The sequence below is a fragment of the Eptatretus burgeri genome, chromosome 1, assembly GCF_056783735.1.
Source record: "Eptatretus burgeri isolate ZD-2024b chromosome 1, Ebu_testis_v1, whole genome shotgun sequence".
Taxonomy (NCBI): Eukaryota; Metazoa; Chordata; class Myxini; order Myxiniformes; family Myxinidae; genus Eptatretus; species Eptatretus burgeri.
The window spans coordinates 53,947,583-53,966,591 of NC_140961.1; the positions used below are offsets into that span (position 1 = coordinate 53,947,583).

Sequence of the window (19,009 nt, forward strand, 5' to 3'; positions counted from 1 at the left end):
AACGGCACTCGGTAGAGTGCATACCTCTGCCAGGCTGAACAGTTTACATTTTCTATCCCACCGAAAAGCCGGATCTGGATCTCAAGCAAAATCTAAATTGATTTGTTTGCGTCAACGAACCAACTCATCCACCTAATTTTGCCACAACTTTTTGAAATATCATGCGATGCATCATTGTTTGCCTCATTCCTCAACGGTGAAGAATCACTTTGGAAATTAAAATAAATAAATATACAAACACGCTGCCCCCTCTCCACCCCTCCCCCCAACGCTGCCCCCCTCTCCACCCCTCCCCCAAGCAGTCATAGACTGGTACTTACGAAATCGTCAACTTGACCTCTGACCTTGTCTAATAAAAGCTGTCTCCAGAGAAGATAGCGACGCAAACCAGAAGTTTCTACAATGATTCTGTACCAAACCATCAAAATCGAATATTTGACCTCACTGTGACCTTGACCTTTGACCGATTTTGACCAAAATCTAATCAGCGCTAGCCATCACCCTCCTGAATCACGTGGTGTAATTTGACATTGGTAGTTTCTTCCGTTCTCGAGTTATCGTGCCTACAAACGAACACACAAACAGAGGACGGAAGTCATCAGATTTCGTAAGTAATAAATGAATTCTCATATCCAGATCCGAATCATCACCAAAATCAATTTGTTCTCATCACACACCCAACCTGTTCACCCCCAAGTTGCCCAAATCAGTCCATAACTTCGAGATATCTTGCTCACAGCCAGAGACAGACAGACAGGGGTGAAAACAACCTCTGTCCACCATGGAGGTGGTCCACCCCCCCCCCCCGTTTTTCTTTTTCTTTCAGAAAGCGTGGGAATAATGAGAAATTGCATATATTTTTATCCACATTGATGTAATTAAAGTGGAATGAAACAAACGGCTGAATTATTGAGAAGCAGGTCATTCACACACGGATCTGTGGCATTTTGGTTTCAGACTAAAAACTGCCATAACTAAGTGAGGGTGTTCCATCAAGGGAGACAAAAGCGGAATCATGAAATTTGTGGATGGCAAACTTTGGGTACGGCTGTGCAAAGGAAACTGTAAACCACGAGATGTGCAAGTAGATCGGAAGTTTTGCAAATTTTAGTTTTTAATAATTCAAGGACTAAGACACCAAGTCGTAAAAAGGATTTTGGAGGAGGTTCAATTTTAAACTTTGTTAGTAATTAGGTGATTGGATGGTCATAGCCCTTCATTTTTGCAAGTTTAGTCATATCATGCAACAATTATTTTTTTTCTCCAGGCCTGATGCCACAAATGATTTCAAATCCCTTTACGAAGATAAAACTTACAGATCGTTTCTACACTGAACATGCAATTCCAATATATTTACCTCAGTCACCGAAGGTGGAAGGAGGTTATGTTTTCACCCCTGCCTATCTGTCTGTTGTGTGCAGGAAATCTCAAAAAAGTTGTGAACAGATTCGGATGAAATCTGGTGGGCAGGCTGGGTGTGTGACAAGGATGAGCCGATTAGATTTTGGTGAAGATCCGGATACTCAAACTTAAGTGATTCTTCACCATTGAGAGATAGGGCCAAAAAAAAAAAAAAAAAAAAAAAAAAAAAAATACATAGCACGATACCACAAAAAATTGTGGACCGATTCGGATAAAACTTGGTGGACACGGGTGTGTGACGAGGAAGAATCGATTAAATTTTGGTGAAGATCCAAATCCGGATCCGAGAAATTATTTTAATTTTTAAAGTGACGATTGTTCACCTTTGAGAGATCGGGCCAAAAAAACGATATACATCAAAGTATATCAAAAATTTATTTGACCAGACATGTTCAACAGGATCAGGCATTGCATAGCAGAGGTATGCGCTCTACCAAGTGCCCTTCTAGTTCAGAAATGGTTTACTACACTTAATGTGCTACGCAATTTCTCAAGAAGCTGTGCAATTGGCAGCAAGGAGCATAAAAGTATCTCCATGACAGTCAGTGGAGATTTGCATCGTTCCAGAAATCTGAGTGCTTTGATAAAACTGTTTTAAAGGCAAATTTAAAATCCAGCGAGAATTAAAAAAACATAAAATTAAAGACGGTAACTCGTGCTTCCGTGAATTTAACTGGGGAGAGGGGTGGGAGGGGAGGAAACATGGGGGGGGGGTGAGGATGGGGTTAACAGACTGACAGTGGGATTAAAGAGAAACAAGTGGACCATAATCACAACATGGTGGCAGTAAATGAAAGCGGCTCAGGGATCAGCAGTTGTGGAAGAGCTCAGAAGTATAAATATACCACAGAAGTTGAGGGAAAGATCACAAGACAAAGGACAGAAAAGGTTACATAAGAGAAGAGAACGGGATTGGAATGGGATGAAAGAATGCACGTGAACATAAATCTGAACTACAGCATTCAAGGTTAAATTTTTTACCTGCATTGAGAAAAGGGTTCGTCCTTGAGGCAGTGGCAGAGACTGGTTGGACAGAGGTTTGCGTTCCAGACACCAATGCGTCCAAATCGACGAGTGCAGCAGCTGGGCCAAGGAAACTCTCAGGTGTACGGCGTGCGGTTGAGTTGGGCGTTGTACTTGGCAGTACTTCAGATATAGACGTCATGGAAAATGCAGCGGGACTCGGGGTTCGGCTGTTTGAGAGCAAACTTTGTCTCTGTGCAGGCACATCTGTACAGAGCAGGTGAGTGTCAGGAAAGCACATGAAACTGCAACATAGCTGCAATGTGAACACAAATGTAGACAATTTGAAATATTTCTGCCAAGCAGAGCATACTTCCTTCTGCAATTTAACTGTAGCATTCCATTAACAAATCCACATTCTCATGGTATAAACACAAAATAAACTAGAATGGCACTCGGTAGAGCGCATACCTCCGCCACGTAATGCCTGATCCACGAAAACATATCAGGCCCATTACATTTTTGAAATATCATGCTGCACAATACTATATGGTTTTTGGCCCCATCTCTCAACGGTGAAGAAGTAAATAATTCTCGTATCCAGATCCGGATTCGGATCTTCATCAAAATCAAATCAATTCATCCTTGTGACATACCCAACCTGTACGCCAAGTTTCGTCCAAATCTGTCCACAACTTATTGAGATATCGTGCGATCTCTCAATGGTGAAGAATCACTTTAAAAATTCTAGTATAGTCAGGTAAATCTACAACAAAAAATAGCCTTACCCCCAAAAAAATTGATACAAAAGGTTTTTTAACGGTTTTGGGTAGGGTTTGACCTCCAAAATAACATACTAAAAATCTACTCAAATCCACCTACCGGAAAGGGCCTATTTTCAAGATGGCGTCCAAAATGGCCACCGTGGGCTTAAATTGCCATAGAATGGGCACTAGTTGGCCTATATTTGCGATTTTTGTGTCAATGTCTATGTTTCGGAGGTCAACAAATCTATTGAAATCATTTTCAAAGTTGATCAGTGATGGGAAAGCCTTAAATCCAAGATGGCGTCCAAAATGGATGGCGTAATAAGTTCTGGGCGGGTCTAAGCCCTGATCTTGTCATCGAACAGACCTTGATGAGATCCCTGAAGAGCACTGGTGGCCTAACACGCGGAAGTAGGATGGGTGAAGAACAACGGTCTCTATGGACAATGTCAATGCCGGTCACGTCGGAATATAACAGTGCGATGCAGGAATTCACTGATCTTTTGTACACGACTAGTGAACAACACAAGGAATCTAGTGGCGCAAGGATGGAAAGAGATGCTTCTGACCTAGCCAAAATCAGTTCAAAACTCAGTGAATGCTCTCAGTTTTCTCCAGATCCCTCACTAAGAAATGTTGTGACTGGAGTGGTGGCCGCGTCGGATGTGAATGTCCACGAGCATAAGTCTGTTGGAGAGAAGATTATGGAAAGTATGGTCAATAAACCTGCTTTCACATCTTCCTTCAAACGAAAAGACAGAGCCAAAACACTTGGAGATGTATCTTCAGTCAAACTTGGTCCAGACAGAGCAATTGACCCTGCTCTACTCTTTCAAAGATTTCTTGTTGTGTCAAAAACAGGAGACATTTCGTTGGAAGATGTCATGGGCTATGAGCTGAGCCCATTTCCCCCTGCCCTGTTCCCCCTGCCCTGCCCTGTTGAGGGTATAGGTATTTTCAGAAAGGCTGACAAACTTCAATTAGTTCAAGCTATCAGAGACCATTCTGTCAAAGTGTCAAATGATACCGTGTCTGAGTCTGTTCCCCAAACTGAGCACTATGTTCTTGATGGTGGCTCCTTGCTGCATCGTTTGTCATGGACAGCCGGGGACAGTTTCAATGTGATAGCCAAGTCGTATGCTGACTTCACTATGGAAAAGCAACAGTCGTTTTTGATGGTTATGATGATGGACCATCTATTAAGGACAATACACACAAGCACCGTGGCCATATTGTTCATCCCGAAGTCAGCTTCACACCTGGAACAGAATTCTCTGGAAAAAAGGATGAGTTCCTGTCCAGGAGCTCCAACAAGCAACAGCTCATCAACCTCATCAGTGAGGAAATGAAGAAAATTGGCTTGAACGTAATTAATACACCAGGGGATGCCGATGTAGACATAGTAAAAGCGGCAGTGACATCGTCATACCAACAATCAACTACCCTGATTGGAGAAGATACAGATCTGTTGGTGCTATTATTGCATTACGCTAGCATCGACAGCAAAGAACTGTATTTTCGTTCTGACAATTCATCCAGGAACTGGAAGGTGCACAATATCAACCAGCTGAAAGTATTGTTACTGATTCGCGCCCGCCGGCGTGCGGACGGCCACGTAACTCGAATCGCGGCACGTCGCCCACCGGACGGACAATCCAGTCGTGACCCTCTCGGACTAACGCCGGGAACCAGTCACGGGTGGACCTTTCGGTCTCACCGCGATCGAGCCAATCAGCCCCCGCGTGGGATAGGGTTGCTCGCCAAATTCGACCTACCTAAGTACCCACGCGGAGGGTAGACCGGGCGATCGCACCTCGCCGCAGGTCGACTTCGGACACGGGCCACTTAAGCGACCCGTTCCGTACTATCGGGATAACCGAGCGGTGTTTATCGTCGACCTCGACGGTTCGATTAATTATCGGGCGTATTCCAACCCTTTGCGTATCCAACGTAAAGGGTTGGTAGTAGCCCACTACCAACCCTTTACGTGAAGCAAGATGAGGATTCAATGAAAGAAATGACGAAGCGAAGTGGGAAACAGTTCAACACAAAGCACATTTATTCGCGATGAACGGAAAGCGCACATATACAATTCCACCAAAAGCACACAGAAAAGAAAAACACAATGCAATTTACACAAAAAGCAAATGCGACAATGCAGATCTAATACCGATTACGCGAGCACACGGCAACACTTATACAATTTTACTTCACAGACGGCGCCGACAACACATACCCAAAACCAAGGAAAAGAATACCCTCAAAGATGAGGCGGGCCTGAGGCCGAGACCGGGTCGGGCCTACCCGTCTGGTGATGAGACGCGGAGCGGCGATGGTGCCTCAACTTACGCGGGCCTCGCGGGCAGTGTCTGGTAGGGGGTGGGAAAGGGGCCCCCTTGGTCGCACTATCTCAGCGCGGGGGGAAACAGGAGGGGGTTGCTGATGCTCGGGGTATAGAGGATTCCTACTCTGCCTCGAGTCCCGCGACGAGCGTCTCCACCTCGGCCAGGTCGCGCTGTCGGCCTCCCTGGGGTGCAGCTCCCTGCACGACGCGAGCACCCCCTCGTCTGCCCTCGCCGCCTCTCCACAGCTCCGTCCCCTCCGCTCCGACTCCAACGCACACGACGACGACCAGCTCCTTCTTGCCAACTCCACCGCCCGCGAAGTCTTAACTCTGTTTTTTTTGACTGACGAACGCGGTCGCTTTTATAAGCCCCGTGGCTTCGCTCTCTCAGCTTTGACCCCCTCCCTTCGACCTTTCACCTCGCTCCCCATTGGCCCGAGAAAAAGTGGGCGTGAATGCTTTTTGATCCATAAATTTGCATATATCGATCGCCCTCCAACGCCCTGGGGGCGGGGCCAAATCGCCCCTCGCTCACCGATTGGACGGCACAAAAGTGGGCGTGTGTCGTTTTTGATCCGTTTTTGAAGCAGAAAATCCGTGGTTTTGTACACGCTGTTCGGCGCGCGCCCTGCACGAGTCCAACACCGGTACCCACAAGCGGCGCAAGAACGGTGGCAATGCGACGGTTGCGAGGTGTGACGTGAAGGTCGTGGCGGTTGTGGTGAAGCGGCGTTGTGGTTGGTGGTTGATGTTGTGACTGGTGGTGGTAACAATGGCGGTTGGTCCAAAATAAAGATAGTAAAAGAAAAACGGCTATCCTGAAGAGTCGCAGCACGCATAAATGACATGTATTCCCACTAGACAACGGGTTTGGGCCTAACTACACATATACTTACCGAGATATCTCACCTAAGGGACCTGAATGGTGGTTTGCGAATTTGGTAACCACAACAGTATCATTGGGTGAAGAGCTATGCCCACATCTTCTCTTCCTTCATGCCTTCACTGGGTGTGACTCGACATCGAGTATTTGGAATTGGAAAAAAAGTCAGCATTTCAGAAACTGGCAAAGGGGGATTCAGCAATCAAGACTTGTGCAAACACCTTCCTTGTCCCCAACCAAACAAGACATGGTCGTGGAAAACGGCAACAATGCCATGAAATTATTATTTGGAGGACATCCCTGTGATTCCCTCGCCAAGTTGAGATATAATGTCTTTGTGAAGAAACTGGCTTCAGCTAAGTCGTTTGTCACCCCAGAACGTCTGCCACCAACAGCGTCTTCAACAAGGTTTCACTCTCTGAGAGTATACTATCAGATTATGGTCTGGATGGGGAGGAATGGAAACTTGAAGGCAACAGACTGGGGTTGGAAACTGGAGGACAATAAACGAGTTCCAGTCATGTCAGACAAGGATGCTGCTCCAGAAAAGTTGTTGAAGATGATCCGATGCAACTGCACAACTGGCTGTAGAACAAGTCGCTGTAGCTGTAGGGGATACGGTCTGCCATGCCACAGCGTCTGTGGACCCTGTCAACTTGATACCTGCAAAAATCCTTTCAACAAGACAGTATCGGAGGACGAAGAGGAAGCATAGTTTATCCATGGTGAATGCCACTTCAATGAACGAACTTTCGTTGATGTTTTCGATTTACCCTAACTTGAAGGCATTTTAATTGAAAGTACGTTCTTGAGGAAATGGTGATCATTGTGAGAGCAGATTAATTTATTACTTTCTAAATTACCAAAGCATATTTTTATTTATGTTATGCACAAGATGGTCAATTAATTCTGATCACTACACACGGGACAACTTTTCAGGTAGACACTATTTGAAGGATTGGGCATGACCTCCAAAACGTAGGAATAAACACAAACACTACAAATGTAGTCCATTTATTGCCTGTTTTAAAACAAGTACACACCCATGGCGGCCATTTGGGGGGGGGGGCATTTTGGATGCCATCTTGGATTTAAGGCCTTACCATCACTAGTCAACTCTGAAAATGATATCAGGTGATTTGTTGACCTCCAAAACATAGAAAGACATACATCACACAAGCACAGCATTTATTGACAATTTAGTAGCAAATTTATGCCCATGGCGGCCATTTTGGGGGGCCATTTTGGACGCCATCTTGAATTTAAGGCTTTTCCATCACTGATCAACTTTGAAAATGATATCAGTGGATTTGTTGACCGCCAACACATAGAAATCGACACATATATCACACATGCACGGTATTTATTGACAATTTAGTAGCAATTTTATGCCCATGGCGGCCATTTTGGACGCCATCTTGGATTTAAGGTTTTTCCCATCACTGATCAGCTTTGAAAATGGTTTCATTGGATTTGTTGACCTCCAAAACATAGGAATTGACACAAAAATCACAAATGTAGGCCAGCTATTGCACATTCTATGGAAATTTAAGCCCACGGCGGCCATTTTGGACGCCATCTTGAAAATATGCCCTTTCCGGGAGGTGAATTTGAGTAGATTTTTAGTATGTTATTTTGGAGGTCAAAACCTACCCAAAACCATTGAAAAACCTTTTGTGTCAATTTTTTTGGGGTCAAACCACAAATTTACTCTACTAGTAGTCAGATCCGGAACCGGATCTTCACCAAAATCTAATCAGTTCGTCCTTCTCACACATCGAACCTGTCCACAACACTGAGAAATCCTGTACACATAGACAGAAAGGGGTAAAAACAACCTCCTTCACCTTTGATGGCGGAGGGAAAAATGAAACAAAGCTTTCTTGTAAATTTCAGTAAAAACATCACAAACTAGAAGGGCACTCTGTCGAGTGCATACATCCACCCCATAATGCCTGAACCATGAGAACATATCTGGCATATCTCAAAAATGTATTGGGCTAGACATCAATTTTGATCCACATCTCTCATTGGTGATGAATCACTTAAAACATTCTAGTAGTCGGATCCGGATTCGGATCTTCACCAAAATTGAATCAATTCTTCCTCGTATCGTCACACACCCAACACGTCCACCAAGTTTCATCTGAATCCGTCAACAACTTTTTGAGATATCCTGTACACAGACAAACAAACAAGACGACGACGTCATCGTGCAGAGCACGACACTTGCAAAAGCTATTTAAACAAATTTACCCTCAAAAATAATTGGTGGTTGAATTCAGTGACCTGAAATATAAATCCTCTTCAAATTTCAAGTCAATCAGACGAAAATTGAGGATTTTAGAAATCCCACCTAAGTTGTTGACCTTTTGACCTCAAAAACTAAGCTTCTTCATTGTGACAAACTCTACCATGTAGAGAAGTTTCATGAAGATCGGTTTAAAACTGTGACCTGTAGACAGACACAGACACAATCGACTGACTAATATACTTGGAAAAATCTTCAATTTTGCAAGTAACAAACAGACAAAGGGGTGAAAACATAACCTCCTTCACCTTCGGTGGCAGAGGTAATAACATAGGGATGGGGTACAAGTAGTTAATCTTGGTTTTCCCCCCATTTGATCACAACCCGTCATCGGGACCGGAAATTTTGAAAGCCATGCTTTTATTCAGGTTCCTGCATTGTTCTCAAAATATTGTTGTGGATCTCCACCCGTTCGGCGTGCGGGCGACCGCTTTTAAGTAATCACGGGCGCACGCGCCCACTGGACGGGCAATCTTCGTCGCAGCTTTCCGGATCAACGCCGAAATCCAGCTGCGGGTGTGTTTTTAAAGCACGCCACAACCTTGTGAATACTCTACCTGCGCTACAGGGTCCGATCGCCGAATGGTCGATTTACCTAATTATTTGCGCGGGCAGACTACCGAGAGGTTGTACCTCAACGGGACCTGCTTGGAAACAAGCCACTTAAGCAGCTTGCTCCGTTTGTGATTTGCCGAGCAGTGTATTATCGTGAGGCCCCGTTGGACCCGAGTATCTTATCGGCTATTAACAGCCAACTAATATTCCGTACGTAATTACAGCAGCTCAATGGAGGAAGGGGACGCAACGAGCAGGTGAACATTCAAACAATGACATTTATTTGTCACACGTATGCAGTCAATGAAGCAATGCAGATATGCAAGCACGTATGCAATGAATGGGGGTAGGGACAAGACACGAGCAAACAAAGACCTACAGCCGTATCTATTTATTATCTACACAATCACTGAACCACAATTCAAATTAGCAGACACGGCACCACAACTTTCATACAAAGAAAACCCCAGGAAAGGAAAGGGTAAGAACAGGGCCCGTAGGCCTTTAATGTTCGCGGAGCTTTGGAGACCGAAGGAGCTCAATGAGACCAGGCTGGTTACCTGCCACCCTCGAGGTGAATCGCTGAGCGACCCTCGATGTTCCGTCAACACGGTGGTTGGTGTAATGGCGACTCGGTTGGTCCGGGCCTTGCCGTGCGGCCTGGTTGATCGGGCCTATCCGACGACGCCTCAGAGGAACGAACGGGCCTTTGCTCTTTCAAGAGTTGATGCTATTTTACGAGCCCACCCGTCCCTCAGCGTTTGCTCCGTCGTCTGCGTTTCGCTGGCTGGCGACCCCTCTCCGGCCATCACCACCGACCCACAGTTCGGCACGGTATTGCCGGCTTGGCTGCGCTCCAGGCTTCGCTGCGCTCCGATGACCCCGACTGCCCTCCACTGGACTAGAACCTTGGCGCTCTCCACCCCGACTCCAGACAGACTGCAGGCAAAAATGAACTGACTCGCTTGGCGTTCCAGCGTGCCTTTTTATGGGGTCCAGGGAGGTGAGTTTGATCTGCCACCTTCGACCTCTCACCCCCCGCTGGCTACGTCCCTTTTGGTGTTTTGATCCGATCTCGCCCCAACGAGGCAGCCGTCGTGTTTGCCGGAGGTGCCGCTCGTTGGGATTCACCGTGGCTGGAGAAAAGATGGCGGCGCAATGGAGATGAAGGTGAGGTGATGTTGTTCATTTGTGGAGATGCTGTTGAGGAGATGGTGAGGAGATGTCGTGGTTGGCGCTGTGGTGGGGATGGCGTGGTTGTTGAGATGCGGTTGTTCCAAAATAAAGACAGCAAAGAATAATATTACCTCAAAGATCACAGCCCGGTTACACGAATAAATCCCTTTAGACATCGGTGGGAAAATCCAATCTGAACACACACTTATCGACATAACTGATCTCTGGGAAACCTGAATGGTGTTCTGTGAATTTCCACAACCGTAACAATATTGTTGCAGCTCTGCAAAGTCGGCACTCCCCCAAGACAATGGCACCCAACATACAATGGTCCCGAGATAGTTAATTCATTAGTATTCGTTCAGTTCGCCCTTCCATTACTTCTAGTGGGTTTGTGGGAGAAAATGCATCGTGTAGGGCTTTTAGTTAAGTCTTCAATTCCTCTTTGCTATTCTATAATCTATTTTATTTCACACACGATCTCCTTCATGCATGCCTGCACAGCAGACCAGACAGGAACGCGCAGCGATAGCCTCATTACCAGAACCACACGATCTCCCCGTTTGAACTGCACACCATTCACCAACGGACGCCTCACCTCGGACCCTCACCATAATCACACCACCTCCCAAAAATCCCCACAGGAATCTACGCTCGACCTCCTCGCCACAATCACCACAGACACTTAAGTCTCTTCACCACAACCGCCTCAACCACTCCCAATGCTCCAACATCCTCACAAATGCCACAGCACTTTCTCCACCTCACTACAGCCAACGCAACCACCATTAGCTCCCTGGACGCTCACCACCGTCCTTCGAGATGCCGGGGAACAGAGGTGCCCACAAGTCAGAACAATTTGGCACAACTCAAAGTGCAAATATGCACTGGGACTTATTTGACGTCTGTGTAGTCCTGGCGCTCCGCTAAATAACAACGCTCAAACAGATCCCAGCATACATTGATGGCTGGAGAGCGCTCCCAAAAACCTGCGCCCAATGTAAATCTCAGAGCTCAGTTGTGTGGCCAGGCTGGGGGGGGGGGGGTAAAATGAAGTCATTTTTCGGTTCCAGTCTGGCAGGGCAGGGCTACTCCTTATGTTGGCGTCTATGCCCCAATGGGAACGCTCGGAAAAGCCTACAAGTCTTTTGATCCGTTTTCTGGCTCCTCCTTCGTCCGGGCTCCATAAAGATAGCAGCAGCAAGCCGATTGGATCTGAGCGCCACTCACCAAGCCTGAGCCGAGAGAACAGCGCAAGTCAAACAGTCATTGAGCCGCAGTCAAACAGTCATCGAGCCGCAGTCATCAAGGGTGAGAGAGTCATGATCAAGCAGGGTGGAGTGAGCAAGCAGTCATCGGCATTACCGAGACGTTGCCAAGGACATCAGCACGTTCCAGTCAATACTCATTACCATTTACAGACTCTTACACACCCCTTTAAGCTATCCTCTCACACATCTATCTCTCATCTATCATCAACGCAGAAACTGAAAGAGCAATAAAAGATACGCACCTCCTTCACACTTCCTCTACTACATCATACCTGCACCTCATTCACCCCTCATTTGCACCACCCATTCACACACCATGGACACCCCCAGTTTTCTTCCCTCCTCCCCCTAAACGATCGAGTTGTGAAGGTCTGTCAACCGCCCCAGGTACCAAGAGGTTGCTTACACCTCAACTGCTTCTCCTCTTTCTGAACTCTCCAGTTTCCTCGGGTGCATCTGACAGTGCCTGTCTCGTTTGCTTAAGTTCAGATTGCAGAAGTTTAGATTGGGTTAGCTCTGCACTGTCTTTTGTAAATGATAACCATATCGTATTTTGCCACACCCACAAATCTTTGCTTTCCCCTGCTGTACATATCGTAATAAAACCTTTTATTGTGTCACATGACCTTTCTTCACCCTCGCTTGTAATAAATTGCTAATGTTATAAAGGAACATAGCCCATTTAGTCTTTTCCTTCATTGTGACAGTATGGTCTGCACATATGTTTAGCCGGGAAGTTTTGCCCCAACTGAATTTGCTCTTGTTAGTCAGCATGCACTCACTATTGCTCGGCAGTAATCCGGATGTGCGTTGAGGGCATGAGACCCTAATTGGTTCAGCCGTCCACAGGTAAGTTATCACGCAAGGGGGGGGGGGTCTAACCCTACCCAGATTGGCAGAGCCAATCAGCATTCGTGGGTTTTTTTTTAGCAACTCGCCAGTGCACCGAGTTACCTCTGCTCGGCAGCCTCAGGACTGGGCATTCGGGAGGGACCAGAGTGCTTCCCCTCATGGCAAGCCTCAAACCCCGAGTCCGTAACAATACAATGTTGCCGTGCGGCCTGACCAGACATGCAAGTGTGGCAGACACTTCCGATCATTGAAATGATCTATGTCCACATAGAAAAACCCTCCATGCTTGCATTTGATGAATTCAAGATTGGAAAAATAAAAAAAACCGAATTGAACTGAACCAAAAACAGCTCAGACATTTGAGCAAACATCAAAACCACACTGTGTGCAGAGAATAGTGGAGGAAATGTTTTCAAACCTGAGGAGGAAGACGTGGTCTGAGGAGACACAGTCATGCTCCTACCAAGTGGCTCACTGGTGGCTGTCACTCCAAATGGGTCAAATGCTGGTTGGGTGTCTGAAAAAGAAATCACAAAGGAGAGAAGGGGTGGGGGAGAAGTTTAAAAAAAAAAAAATAAGAAGAAAGAAAGAAAAAGAACAAGCATTTGTATAATGTTTTATACGATTCTCAGGTCCTCCCAAATAAAAACTTCTTAAAAACAAGACGGCAGCAACATAGCCACAACTTTTGTTTTATTCCCTTCTGCTCCATTGTGTTGCTACACCCCTCCTCTCCTCTCCCTTATATTTTATTTAATTCCATTCCAATATACAAAACAAGAGTGGAGAATAATTACAAAGCAAAATAAAAGAAGAAGAAAAAAAGAACAAGACGACAATAAAGAAGAACAAGAACATAAAGAAGAAGATAAAAAAAACAAGAATAAGAACAAGAAGATAAAGAAAATAAACAAGAACAAGAAAAATAAACATGTCGGAGGGAAAGTGTCCACATAGAAAAACCAAGGTGGTCTACCAACGGTAGGAATGAAGCAGAAAAGGATGCACTTGCACTTGGTAAGAAACAACGCTCAGGTATTCATAGTGCAATGCAGTATAGATATTCCAAATGCTAAGATACCACAATAGCATTGTTCAGACAACCCAATTCCAGGGGAGTGTATGGCAGGGGAAACAATTCAGGAAAGATCCTTTGAATCATCTGCAAAGCAATATGCTTCCCAGAAATGCCTTTTAAATTCTTTTTGAAGCAGAATATTGTTATAGAAATGTATAGAAAAAATAAAAAATAAAAAAGATGAAATGGAACAGAAATTGATAAGGAGCAAAAACCATCACAGATTGGTGTGGGGTTAAATTGGTTTTGAGCACCATGCATCAATACCTTTCAGTTAATAAGTTGAAAGGGTGAAGACCTTTGATTATACATCATGCTAAAATATTCCCATAGCCATCAAATGCCACATTTCCCTCGAGACCTTTCAAGGAAGCAACAAAGTTGCACCTCCTGAAACCCAACATGTGGAGATAGCAGCCAACAACAGCAAGTTGCATGCAAATGCACACCTTTTCATTTCAAAAAAAAAATTAATTCCATTCTGCTTTATCAATCGAAAGAAGCATGTATGTGTCCCTGCAAAGAAAAAACAAAAATAAAAACCAAAACAATTTGTCAAATCTACACCCTTCAAGTCGTCCATGGTGCCCCGATGTCAGTGATCATCACTATTTTTTAGAAGGGGGACACTTTTGCCGATAAGACAGTCGCCACACCACTGACAGGACTCCAAAATGGCTGCTATTGGGCCCCACGTCAATGTACTTTTTTTTTTTTTCTTTTCTTTGTGGTTACTGGGCTGCCAGCATAATTGTTTGCATACTGCCATCGGCCAATTTACCGATTCAGTTACTTTTACGCTTCGCATTGGAACACTCATTTGAAACCAGTGGATCAATTGATTGCATTTATGGCAGATGATGGGATGTTTCCACATTTGAATTATCGGCTGTGCGTCAGGGGGCCACACTTTCGGCCACCAAGGGCTGCCAGTGGCTCGCAGACTGCACAATGAATAACAGGGCCCGAGGTGGTACATTTTGTCACCAGGGTGATCCAAAAACCACCTGAAGAATAATACTAATAAAAATAGGACCACTGGACATGCAGCTTATCTGGGCCCCTGGCCAAATGTTAGAAACAAAATTTGGTAGCATTCTGACTGGTAGGTCTGGAGAGGATGACTTTTCAGAAATTTACACGATTTTCCCAAAAATGAGTCAGCTATTTTGACACTTCCGGTCAATCGATCGGCATGACCTCTGCAATTCAACATCCCCACCCTGGCTTAATGGTGTAACCCAAATTTGGTAGCATTCTGAGTGGTGGGTCTGCAGAAAGATTTTTGAAGAAATTTACGAATTCTGTCATTTTGACCGACTTTAAAGTCACGTGACGGGAACAAGCTTTGCAACGAGTTACTTGTCAGGAGGGAAACGTTGCTGACAAATTTCAGCTGGATTGGCCCAGCGGTTTGGCCGGAGAAGTAGAAATAGACGGATGGGCAGTGCACAATGACAATACCTTATCTGGAATGCCAATTCCAGCGAAGCCAATAATAAAATTACAAGTGGGAGGTGGGAAAATTGTGGAAACCAGATCCATGGGATGTGGCACCATAAACTCAATTCATCTTGATTATATTATAATGCCCATGTTGCTCATCAACAAAGGATGTATGCAGATGCGACAGCATGGACAGAGAGATACACTGGTGGGTGGGGGGGGGCAGGGAGGAGTTGCCATTACTTCCCACACACATTTCAATATGTTTTATATCAGGAGTTGTTGAAGACTCACCATTGATTGGTAAAATAATTTTCAGACAGTGAATGACAGATTTTGTGCAACTCGTACACCCACTCCCTTTTGGGAGTGACAGGAAGTGTCAGTCATGTTATTATCCTTACTGGGGTATATAGATCACAGTCGATCTTGTCATCCATGAAAAGCATAGACTGCCTCAAGGATGTCAGGATTCCTCCAGATATCTCAATTTCATGTTAAACAGCAGTAGCAACTGTTTTAAAAGGCAACATGCGTTTGTGGTTTCTAATTACTATGATTTTTTCTTCTCGTACTTTTCCCCACACGATAAGCTATTTACACGTAAACACGACATCCATCCAAGGAGGTAAAACCCTTTGGGTAGAGTTTATATTAGTAATATTGTTTTGTAATAACATGAATATAATGCCATTATCATTTGTGTTCTTACTTTTGTGATGAGAAGCGGCTTTGGAACGCCACGATTAGCTACACCTTAACATGAATATACACCTTAACACAGATTCCCCCCCCCCCCAGGCAGAATATCCCCTTTGGGAGGGGAACAAATAAAGTTGCTCAAACCTCAATCATGTGACCCTTAGCCCTCCTATAAAGTTCAGTTGAGATTGGAGAAATAAGCACAAATGCACAGACATGAAATTGCATAATTTAGTATGATAGGGCTTCATAAATGTTTTGAGCTTCATAAATTTATCATAAGATAGGGCTTCATCAATTTGTTTCAGGTGTTTTTGACTTTTTGAACCACCTCAGCGGCATAGACTCTGGCATTTAACTCGGGCAGACTGGCAAGGTCTTCAAGCAGCCATCAAACTTCGAGACTGGTCTCCCATCTCTACATTCTCAAACATCAACTCATCCGAGGAATTCTTTCAAAGAAGTTTGCTCTCTCGTGCACAGATTTATCCCATCTCGTCAGTTGTCCTCCCCTTCCACCCACCCATGGTACACTGAAGCTCGTGGTGAGCCAGTTGTCCTGAAACAATTTTCCTTCACCTCATTTAAGGCAAATCCACCTGAAGGCAGTCTCAGTTCTTTCCACAAAGCTCAGAACAAGTGTGTGTCTACCCTGAGAGCCAGAAAACATCTTTTGAATAAGTCCGTCTCCCTCCTCCAAATTCTGGTGGCATATAAGCAAGTCTGTTTCTGGTGGATGTTCCCCCTCCATCCCCTCCCTTACCTCAAATGGCTGCACAGCCGACACCGCACGTGAAAAAGCTGAATGCTTAAACTCTGTTTCTAAATCTTGTATCCCAAACCCAACGCTTTTTGTACCCACCTTACCCAATCACACATAGCTGTTCCTGTTCCTGGACTCTGTGTCCTTTTCTCCTGACAAGGCAAATAGCTGGCTGTCAAACCTCAACTCAGGTTTTGCAACCAGTCCAGAGGCATCAGCCCACATGTCCTAAAAACCTGCTCTGCTGCTCTTGCTCACCCTCTCTCTGTTCTATTCACCGTAATTTTCTCAAGGTTATCTGTCATCTGCTTGGAAATCAGCAAACATTACCACCCTCCATAAAAGGTGCAAAAACAGATCCTTGCAACGACAGACCAATCAGCCTTCTCCCAATCATCAGCAAGGTTAGGGAATCCCATCATCGCTTCCGACATCAAATCCTTCTTCTCCAATGGCTTCATTTCCGATCATCGATTTGGATTGAGACCAGGTCACTCTACCCTGGACTTGCTGCTCCTGCTTTCCCAACCATGGATGGAGGTCCTCAATGCCGGACATGAAATCAGAGCTATCTTCCGAGACATATCGCATGCTTTCAATATAGTCTGGCACCCCACCCTGCTCACCAAACTTTTCCTATGGTACCCAAGGACATCTCCACTCTTGGCTCACAGACTTCCTCTCCTGTCACAGTCAACGTGTGGCCCTCAATGGAATTCTCTCATCTCCTCTTCCTGTCCAGGCTAGAGTTCCTCAAGGCAGTAGACTGGGCCCTGTTTTTCTCATTTTCATCAATGATCTCGCTGACTGGAAAATCCTCCATCTCTTTGCTAATGAATCCACCATCTGCCGGACCATCTGTCATCCCTTGGATCAGCAAGCAGCAGCCTCTCCACAGATCTGGATAAAATCACAAGCTGGTCCAACACGTGGAACATTTGTCTCAATCCTGACAAACCCCTCTCTCTCTCTCTCTCTCTCTCTCTCACACAACGTCTCTTCAAAAAGGCAGTCTGGAACCTCTCCCCCCCCACCTCTACTTTCTCAACAATCTTGAAGAAGTCCTTTATTCAAGCTTCTGGGTCTCACAATCTGCCATGATCTTTCCTGGGAAAGCCACATTTCCAACCTGGCCTCCCAAGCCAGTTGCCGATCAGGCATCCTCCGTCGTGTAAAGTCATTCCTTGGCACACCTGAACTCCTGACCACATACAAAGCTTTCATCTGCAGCCTGATGGAGTACTGCTCTCTACTCTGGACTGATGCTCCCACATCTCACCTTTCTCGGTTTCACGCTGTGGAAACCAAGGCATTTAAGATCATTGGTATCTCCTGTGATGTGGCCGAGTCTTTGGGTCTCACTCCCACCGCAGGCAGGTCGGTGGTCTTTCTGTCTTCTGCAGTCTCATCTCCAGCCTTGCCTCCTCCCCCCCCCCCCCAACTCTGTCTGCACTCTGTCCCAACCATATTTCCACAGGGTACTCAAGGTCCACCAACATCCCCCTTCTGGTTAAACTACCAAAATTAATAATCACTGCTCACCTTCATTCTTTCATTCCTCTTTTTCCCCAGCTTTGGAACAAACTCTCACACATTATTCCCTCCAGGTCTTCAAAATAGCTGTTCACCACCATCGCTTATCTACCCTCATCCAAAATCATGATCTTTTCTACCGCCATGAATCCACCCCAAACCCACCTCATTCATATTCCATGCTTTCCTTCATGAAAGTCTCTGAAGTGTACGTCTTGTTTACCCCGTGTACCCCGCCCCATCCTTCTCCCTTCCACAGATCTCATCATGGGTCTATTCCCCACCGTTTTGCGCCTCCCTCTCCCGTCCCTCTCGTCTCTTGCTCCCCTTGTTATATGTTCTGTGCGTCAGCTCTTATACGAGCTTCGACATTGTTTTTTTAAATAAATTTTAAAAACCAAGTTTCTCATAATTATGCCGCATGAAAATGATCAGAAATAAAATAAAGAGAAAATAATTAAGTTGCACATACGCGCATGTGTTTGACATTTTGATTTCGGTGGTGATTGCATTTTCACCCAATTTTAAACAAAGTGTGGCAACTTTCAAGTGAAATTTCATTTTCATTCGGGTCTCCAGAGATAGTTGGACAATTATATTCCATATTTGTTGTCGGCAATGAATATCAAGATTCAGTGATGTCCATCGCAACTGCTTCAGATGAGCATGAGCACAGCATTACCTGTGTTTGTGCTCCACCTGTTAATGGTAAAGACTATACATAGAATTGGGGGGGGGGGAGGGAAGCAGGAGGGAGAGTTAATTAATACTTTTCGTAATTACTCTGTGGAAATAAGGTTTGCAGAAAAATCACACACAACTATCAGTTTGGTGAATATTCAACTTGTAATTGCATGAAATCTTTTATTACATTTAAAAAAAATACTATTTGCTACATTCCATTTTTTTCATGCCAGAATAAGTTTTCTGATTAAAGTCAAAG

General features: G+C 45.1%; 1 protein-coding gene across 6 annotated transcripts in view; it reads right to left on the reverse strand.

Annotated features, from left to right (window-relative positions):
* Window positions 1–19,009, reverse strand: part of LOC147034506 (epsin-2-like) — a 118,109-nt gene that overhangs the window by 4,704 nt on the left and 94,396 nt on the right. For 4 of the 6 annotated variants that reach the window (XM_085884510.1, XM_085884518.1, XM_085884494.1 and 1 more), the window contains 2 exons: window positions 12,963–13,061; window positions 2,404–2,652 (listed from right to left, as the gene is read on the reverse strand). In XM_085884510.1, the coding sequence (XP_085740636.1) occupies window positions 2,404–2,652; window positions 12,963–13,061 (348 nt within the window). Of the gene's footprint in view, window positions 1–1,357; window positions 1,472–2,403; window positions 2,653–8,562; window positions 11,657–12,962; window positions 13,062–19,009 lie in introns of those variants that run through there. The other 2 variants (XR_015059074.1, XM_085884528.1) reach the window with 2 other exon arrangements.